Source organism: Pogona vitticeps, chromosome 6, assembly GCF_051106095.1.
Source record: "Pogona vitticeps strain Pit_001003342236 chromosome 6, PviZW2.1, whole genome shotgun sequence".
Classification (NCBI taxonomy): domain Eukaryota; kingdom Metazoa; phylum Chordata; class Lepidosauria; order Squamata; family Agamidae; genus Pogona; species Pogona vitticeps.
In genome coordinates this window covers 121,671,946-121,680,566 of record NC_135788.1, presented here as the reverse complement: position 1 = coordinate 121,680,566, position 8,621 = coordinate 121,671,946, and the positions used below count along the sequence as shown (strand labels likewise).

The following is an 8,621-nucleotide window of genomic DNA, read 5'->3' as shown; positions in this document are numbered from 1 at the left end:
GCCCTTTATCCGTCGAAGGGGGAGACGGAGCCCAACCCCCCCCACACACACACACACGGGGAACGACGACGCCCATCCCCCGCCTCAGCGCTCAGCAGAGCATGGCCTCTCTAGTCTGCGCGCCCATTTCCGCCACACTTCTGCGGCCCAGGCAGGGACCATTTCCGAAGAACGCGGATCTCCGCCTGGGAAGGCGTTTTTCATTCCGTTCCGCCACTCTTTGGTGACTACGCATGCTCAGGCGAAGGCAGGCCTAAATTTTTCCCACCTTCGCTACTCTTTCTACGCATGCGCCCGATTGACTGGCACTCACGTCCCGGCCTGTTGGCTCTTTCGTTCTAAGTCCCGCCTCCTTTCCCCCCCCGCCCCCGAGGCTCCGCCCCACGCGCACGCGTACTCGGTGTCGCTGGCCGCCAGGGATCGTGCGCTTGCGCGCGGAAGTCACCGCCCACACCGAGTCGGCGCCTGCGCAGTGGGACGGCGCTTCCATTCCCGGGCGCCCGTCAGTCAGTCAGTCAGTCCGTGCGGGCGAAGGAAGGAAGGAAGGAAGCCGGAGCGCCGCCACCCCCGCCCCCCCCCCCGCCCTCATGGGGCCGCAGCCCTGAAGAGCCCGCCAGCCGGTCAGCCAGGGAGGGAGGGAGGGGAGCCGCCGCCGCCGCCCCCCCACCTCTTCCTCAGCCGCCGCCGCCGCCGCCCCCCATCATGGCCGACCCGGCCCCCGCCCGCAGCCTCGACGACATCGACCTCTCCGCCCTCCGGGTGAGCGGGGGTCAAGGGTCAGGGGAGGGGGCCGCCGCCTCGGTCTCCTGGGCCGGGGGGGTAGGTTTCGGGGCGGGGGTCTCTTGCGGGGAAAGGGGCGCCCTTGCCGGGGGTGGAAGAAAGACTGCCCGACGCGCCCCCCCTCCCCGCCCAGCCCAGCCCTGCGGAGCCCCCTCCCCGCCCGCTGCAAGGCGAGCGCCGCCTCCTCTTCCCCTCCCCTCTCCCCCTCCCCTCCCCCCCTTTGCAACCTGCGGCAGAGGCTCGGCTCGGGGGGGGGCGTGCGGTGTTTGCTTTCCTTGGACTGCCCTTCCTCTTCCTTCTCCGCCTCCCCCTTCCCCTCCCCCCCCGAAAAGGCAGGCCCTCCCGGTGCTCCTCCTGCTGCTGCCAACAAACGCCCCCTCCCCAGTCGGGCCGGCATTGCCCAAAGCCCCCACCCCGTTTTTGGGCACCCCACCCCAACCGGAGAGTCGGAGAGGAAATGAAGACCCTCTCGTTGCCCACTAAGGGCAGTGGGGGGGGGAAGAGAGAGAGAGAGAGAGAGAGAGAGAGAGAGAGGACGAGCAAGCCGAGCAGGGAGGAGGGCAGAGTCTGCCTGTGTGGGATGTGACAGTAGAAGCCAGATTGCATAAGCGGTTGTGGGGGGTAGGCCTTCTTGTCCTGTCCTTCCCCACACATACACTGGGGTGGGGGTGAGGTGGGGGGGTGGGGTTCTCGGTGTGGAGGGCCCTCCTGGGATCCCCCTCCTGCAGAGAAGACGGGCACCAGGGCTTCCCTCCTTCCACCTGTGGGGAGCTCAGCAGCCTCTGCGGGATGACGGTGCAGCAGGGCTGCGCTGGCTGGCTGGCTGGCTGGCTGGCGCAGGGATTGCCCTCCAGCCCCTTTCCCCGGCCCTGCGGTGGGAACCTTCCTGCCCCAGAAGCTTTATCACCTGCACGCCCTGGATTTGCACCTGCCTGCTGCACCTGTACACGTCCTGGTGAGGCTCCATGGGCAGCCTCCTTGCCTGGTTCTCAGGAGGGCCCTGAGGCTCTCTGGTTCCATGGCTAGGCCCTCGGATGGATGCCTCTCGGTTTCCAAACCCCTTGGTGGCCGGGGGGGGGGAGGTCAGGAGAGAGTAGCCCCATTAGGCCCTCACACTTTCTGCTTCAGAAATGGCGGGGAGAGGCCCTCTCCTTTCTTCTTCCTCTTGCTTTCCAGAGCCTTAACGTTCTGAAAGAGAACCCCCCCCCCCCCGGTGGGCAGGGCCTTGTTTGTCTGTCCGACTTAGGAGTGTCTCCCCCCCCCCCCGCGCTTTCTGGTGTTATTGCTTACGAATGACAAAGTGAAGGGAGCGGCTATAGCTGAATGGCGGAGCATGTGCAAGGATGGTGGTTCCGGATTAAGTCCCCAGCAGCACCTCTTGGGTTGGACTGTGAAGGAATCGTGCAGAGCTGCTGCTGCTGCTGCTGCCACCAGCCAGGAGAAGTGCCCTTTGGGGAGAGGCGCCAAGGGGCACCTCAGACGTGGGCAGAGGACCCCATTTCAGTGTTCCTAAACCACAAGGTCAGGCTCAAGAGGGCCTGTTACTTGTAGCACTCACTTAGGGTTCCTCCTGCCCCCTTTTCTGTTTTATTAGGGCTGGGTTTATAGACTAAATAAAATTTGGTTCTGCTTTCTCCTTACCTTCTTCCTCTCTTTTTGGCTTATCTATACTCCTCTCAGGTGTGTTTGTTTCAGGTGGGGTGGGGAAGGAATGCAGGTTTAATTCTTGCCCAGGGACGGCTTGCTCTCTGCCACTGGGGGTGGGGTGAGTTATTTGGCAAGGGACTTCTTGTGAGATCAGAAGGGTCATGTGCCAGGGAGGGGCTGGGGAGCAGTAGGGATGGATGCACTGTTGCCTGTTGGGAGGGGGCAGAATTCTTGCCTGGAGATTTGCCTCCATGGGTAGCATGCTCACCTGTTGCTTTCACTAAGTTGCTTTCTTATCAGACTTGTTGTCTGTAATTACTTTCCTTCTCCCCCTTCCCTGCTCCAAAAATAGGGAAGGGCTGCCTGCAGGTTAGGGTGCTTCACTTCTGCCTCATCAAAAGGAGTGAAGGGAACCCTTTGGAATGCTTTCCACCTCTGCCTCTTGCAGAGAAGGCAGGAGCCTCTCTGGAGCAGAGATCACCTCAGGGTGGTTGCACAATGCTGTGTTCCAGGTGGAGAAGGGGCACCTCTCTCACTCCCACACCTCTGCTGATCTGTTTTCCCACTGCAGAAGCCTCCTCCACTTGAAGTTGTCTTGTGAGAACCCAGTTGAGGCTAAAGGTTGCAGTAGGTCGACCTCGGAACAAATGTCGGAAAGCTTTTCTTGAAAGCAGGTTAAAGAAATGACGTGCTAGAAGATCACGGGGCCAGGATGTGTCAGCTTTCCTGAAAAGACAAGAAGGAAGGTTTTCTTCTTGAAGAAGAAAGTCCCCAAACTCTGAAGCTTGTTGCTCCTTAAACCAATACAGTATAAGGTGGCATTGCACCAGTAGACTGGATCTGTCTTAAGTGCTTCCTGCTTCTTGAGCAGGTGCAACTTCCTTTCCAGATCAGGTCCTCACGAGCCAATCTCCTTCCCTGGAAACAGACCCATCATAAAACACTGTTCAAACAGCAGAGGAATCTGGAGCAGCAAGATAAACAGTAACATGTAATAGATTTCATTCAGCTTGGTATAAACAGATAAAATGCTTCAGCACCACTTCAAAGATTAGCAGGATAATGCACATTGTGGGGGGAAAAGCAACTCAGGCCATAAATGAACATCTCCTGTCCATTTGGTATCTTCAAGTGGCAGGGCCAAATGCATTCCAGAAACGTGGGCACCTCTGCAGCTAATGCCATCTTTCCCCCGTGCTCACCAGAGGAGACACCCATTTCCAAGAGATGTCTGCTCTGGCAGGTTGCGTGTCAGTGCCCCTTTGGCGATCTCAGTTGGGCACATAGGGGCATCTGGGACAGGAGCTCAGGGCGAAAGGAGTGGTTGAAAGGAGGCTGAGAGGCAGACGGGGGACCTCCAGTCCTACTTGGGGGAAGGTGACCTGTCTTGACCCGGCATCATGCTGGGAAGTTCACAACAGGTGCAGAGGGTCCTTTGCACAAGTTGGTTGCAAGTCTGCCTCGAGTTGGGCTCTGCACAGCTAGCACAGTAGCTTCATGATGATGAGGGACCTACCCCTTGTGGCGGCAGCTGCATTCTGCCCACATTGAATGTTTTCAAACCACCATCAAAGGCAGCCCCATGTAGAGTGAGTGTCATAGTAGCCTAGCCTGGATAGCAGCAGCACACAGGTAGCCATGGATGCTGTTGAAAGATGCAAAATGGGCTGTTGTGCTCCATAATCCGTCCTTTAAAACAGCGCTTCCTTGGGCGACAGGTAGGTTGTCTCTTTGCTTCTGACAAAAAGCTGCTCTGGCCTGGTTCCCAGCAGCAGTTGCACTAAGACTCCCTGCCCCATGTTGTGGAAAACAAGGAAGTTCCAGTAAACGCCTTCTGTTCACAGTGGAGTTTAGGGCTGGTCTGCTTGAGCTGGACGTGGCAGTTCTTGATGTCGACTCTGGCTGGGATCTTTTCATAGGTGCTCAAAACCAGGCTGTTTACTGAGAACATCCTCTCTTGGATGGAACACCCTTATGTTGCCCATTCGCCCTTGATTTGTTTTTTATTTGATTGGTGGTAGCATTTCTTTCTTTGTTGATATATAGAGAGAAGTCATACTTTGTTATGTGTTGTTTTGTTTCTATTGAATATAACCCACTCAGAGTAGAGGTTACTACTCATTAGTGCAGCATGTGACTTTAATAAACAAATAAATACTAATAAATAAAGTTTCTGCAAAGGGGGTGTGCTGGGGGTAGTTCTCTGGTTCTCCTGCAGAGCCTTCATCTGTCCTGCAGACCCAAAGTGCAAATCCTCTAGGCGAAGAACCGGATTTTGTGCTTGCCGCCAACCCTGCCCCATCCCAGGGGAAGACCGTGGAATGCTCCACCAACACACCCCAGAGCAAAAGTGGGTCGTGGAACCTGCTGCCCAGGGGTGGGGCTTGGAGCTGGGCAGGTGCCAGAGGAGGAGGCGCTGCCACAGCCTGGGCCAGGCCCTGAGCAAGCAGAATAGGGGGGAGGAGGAGGCAGCTCTTCACCGGGGAGAAGGGCAGACACTCCCCTTTGGAAGAGGGGGGGCTCCGCCTGTCTTGCCCGAGGGTGGAAGTGGGGGCACAACTTGGTGCCTTCCTCAGGGACCTGGACAGGGGGAGCCCAGACTGGCATCATGGGCTTGGAAAGAGGGGGCAGCGATGGAGTGGCTGGGGGTTCGGGAATTTCCCTCTGGCAGCCGAGGAACCTGGCTTGACCTTGAAAGCACTGGGCAGGAGTTCCAGGGAGAGGAGGAGGGGTACATTGGAGAGGAGGCTCCTGTGAGCATAACGCCCTGATGGGAGCAGGCCTTGAAGAACTGAAACCCCCCCCCATACACACGCACCCCCACACTCCTCTGCTGGAAACTGCCAGGCTCCCATCTCTTCCCTTGGTGTCAGAGGCAAGGAGATGCCTGCCTGCCAGCAACTTTCCTGCTCACTCCCTTTCCTGGGAAGCGCAGCGCGAGGGGGCCTCTCCCTGCTGAGTCCAAGGGGGCTGAAGGGGCGCTGCCTAGGCTTGACGCCGGGTCAAGACAGGTCACCTTCCCCCAAGTAGGACCGGAGGTCCCCCGTCTGCCTCTCAGCCTCCTTTCAGCCACTCCTTTCGCCCTGAGCTCCTGTCCCAGATGCCCCTTCTGGGCCGGGCTTTGATGCCAGCCCTGGATGTTGAAAAGCAGAGTCTTGTCTCCAGGATGGAGAGGGGAGCTTGGGGGGGGGAGGCTCCCTTTCCCTTAATGTCTGCATCCTGAGCGGCAGCAGACTGCTCTCCTCTTTTCTCAAGGGGGTACTTGGGGGGGTTCAGGACCCCCTGCAGGGCTCCTTGCCTGTAAATGTGCGCAGGTCAGCCTCCCCATCAAGGCAGAGACGTCCCCTGGAACGAGGCGTCTCCCTGAGGCTCTACTCCTGAGAGTACACGCAGCCCTGGCAGACTCTTCCAGGGTCGGGTCGGGTGCCCAGAGCAAGCTCTGCCTGCAGCATCCCGGAAGGCTCCTCCATCACGCTCCCAGGGGATGTTGCTCAGGGCAAGCCGGTGTCCCTGGGCGCTGAGGGCACCATGCTGAGAAGCGGCCGCTTTTTGCCTCTGGCCTTTGAGACCCATGGCCAGCTGGCTAGAGGAGCCGCAGTCCTTCCATCGCCCAGATGGTGGGGGGGGGGGCTGGCCCAAGCAAGGACACCTGCTGCTTTTCTGCCTGCTGAGCTTTTGCCTTTTCTGCTGTCCCTCTCGCTGTTTGCTGGACTCTTCCTTTTCCTCCCAGAGGTCTTGGTGGCCGGATTTTATTCCCCTTCCCGGCTGGACCGATGGCCGGCCTCCTTTGGGCTGGGAAGAGATTTCTCACCCAGTGGCCATTGCCTACAAGCGGAAGGGGCAGCTGGGGGGGGGGGGTTTCCCTGCCCTCTGCCTTGCAGCCTGCTTGGTTTCCTTGGTGAGGGAGCGCTTCTCGCCCACCATGTGTGCTCGCCTGGCTGGCCCGAGTGTGAATTCTGCAGTGTAAGCAAACATGGTGAGGTTTTGCAGGGGGGAGCAGTCTGAATTCAGAGGCTTCCAGGACCCTGGCTTTCTTCCAGCCCCAGAGATGCCAAGGCAGCTAAAATTCTAGGTCTCTGCCTGGTGGCGGGGGGTGGTGATGATGTTTTTTGTTTGGCTCCCAACATCAACCTTCCCCTGAGCCCCCCCCCTGCCCCCCCACGGTTGCCTTTCCCTTGCCAGGCATAAATTTTGTTTTTCTCTGGGGCCCTGGCAGAGCCGGGCTCCTGCATTCCCCTTCCTTGGCCTCCGTGTTTGAAAAAGGATCTCCACGCCGGGCAGCTCTGAGCTCCACCGTGCTCGCTTGTTACTAAGGAGAACTTGTTGACTGCAGAAGGTTGGCCTTAATTGAATTACGGCTCCCCTTTCATGCTGGCAGACGCCTGCTCTGCTCCCCTGGAATGCAGCGTCCGGGCCGGCTGGCAGACAAAGCGAGGCCGGGGGGGGGTCAGGCTCCCTGGGTTTTCTGTCCTGGCTGGACCTCATGGAGAGGAGAAGGGCCTCCCTCCCGGCCCGCCTTCTCTCGAACCGTGGTTTGTTCCACGGTGGACGTCTGCCCACAGGAGCTGGTGGCTTTTCAGAGCAGGCAGCCTCCCCACCTTCACCCCTGGGCTGTCTGCCTAGGTGCAGCCCTGCTTGCTTGCTCTTCCCCCTCCCCAGGGTGGTGGGGTTCTGGCGTAGAAAATGGTGGGGTCTACTTTGAGGAGTGTGGGCCCTTGACTTCTCTCCTGCCCTACAGACTGCCCCCAATACACATACATGCACAGAGTGTGTGTGTGTGTGTGTGTGCATTTGCACTTCACGGCCAGGGAGGAGAGCACATGGGGATGAGGTGTCATGCAGAGGGGCTTGGAAGCAGGATAGCGCAGGTGGCTGTGGGTACCGATGCCCACCTCCTTTCAGATTGTGGGAACTTCAGCAGGTGTTTGTCCTGTGGGGCTGCCCCAGGGCGATGGCGTGTCTTCGTTGGTCAGTCTTTGCTTTCTGAGGTGCCAGTGTGGAGGGTGCCAGGCAGCAGGTCGGGTGAGCTCGGTGCCTTCCCTCTCTCACAGGTGTGGAGGCCGAGCGGCCACTGGCCGGGCTTTCCCTCTCTTGCCCGAGAGCCTGCCGTGCGCTGCCTGCCTGCCTGCCTGCTCAGCACGAGGCAGCCGGGCTGTTCTCTTTGCGCAGGCCGGGCCTGCCCCAACCTGCTTTTCTGTCCTGGTAGTCTTGGGTGAGTAAGGATGTTGTAAGCAGGGAGGGAGGGAGAGAGGCCAAGAGAGGCGCCCGCTGCTGGCCTTCGCCCTTCCTCCCTGTGACCAAGGTGGGGTGTGGGCAGGAAAGGGGAGGTTTCCCCAGGGACTGCCTTTCCCCCATGCTTGACCTTGAAGGCCACTTGAGGGTCTGGACAGAAGCACGAGGAGAATTCCCACCCCTCTCCGCATCCTCTGAGCTCACCTCCCGAGAGAAAGAGCAAAGGAGATGTAAGGGATTTGCAGTGCTCCCCCTCCGCCACAGACCTTCCTTGGTCGCTCTTTGGGAAGCTGGACATCCTTGCCTCGGCCCCATTTTCTGTTACCCAGATGGACAGATAAGCCCTCATTTCCCCATAAATCCGGGGTGATGTTCTCCCCCAGACCCTCCTGGGACTGGCGAGCCCCCGTCTGGGGAAGGAAGAAGGAGACCCTTTCTGGTGGCCCTGCCCTTCCTTCCAAGGGACTTTGCCCTCCTGTGGCCCTGGAGTCTTGGTCCTTCTGTTTGCGGGGGCTGGGGGGCAGGGGTGTCATCCTGCCTGGTTGTGGGGACCTGGCACCAGGTCTTCTGTCTCTGGGCCGAGGGCTTGTTGGGCTGTTTGTTTCTTGGGGGGCAAGGGAGGGAAACACGAGACCTAGCAGGAGAGCTGGGGGGGGGCCGTGGTGCTGGTGTGTCCTCGAGCATTGCCCAGCGATGCCTATGTGGCGAATGACAGGGAGCCGAAGGAGAGCCCAGCCCGGGAGGGGACGGCAGCCCCTGCAAGGGAAGAACCTGGCCTGGCAGTGGGGAGGGCGAGGGAGCCTGGCACTCAGGCCCAAAGCTCGTCCCTTGTGCTAGGCATGGCCTTGCAGCGGGGTGCCAGCTATGGTGAGATGGGGGGCAAGGTCGGGGAGGGAAGCCGAGAGACTCTGCTCCGATGGCAGAACCTCTGGTTCTGGGATACCTGTGTGGAAAGTCATCTC

The 8,621-nt window shown here is 59.4% G+C and overlaps 1 protein-coding gene across 11 annotated transcripts in view; it reads left to right on the top strand.

Annotated features, from left to right (window-relative positions):
* The first annotated feature begins 481 nt into the window (after nucleotides 1-481).
* The window catches only part of MINK1 (misshapen like kinase 1), a 40,076-nt gene continuing 31,936 nt past the window's right edge, over nucleotides 482-8,621 (top strand). For 5 of the 11 annotated variants that reach the window (XM_072977316.2, XM_072977308.2, XM_072977315.2 and 2 more), the window contains exon 1: nucleotides 483-759. In XM_072977316.2, coding sequence (XP_072833417.2) covers nucleotides 703-759 — 57 coding nt within the window. In that variant the 5' untranslated portion in view covers nucleotides 483-702. Of the gene's footprint in view, nucleotides 760-8,621 lie in introns of all 11 variants that reach the window. The other 6 variants (XM_072977313.2, XM_072977312.2, XM_072977311.2 and 3 more) reach the window with 2 other exon arrangements.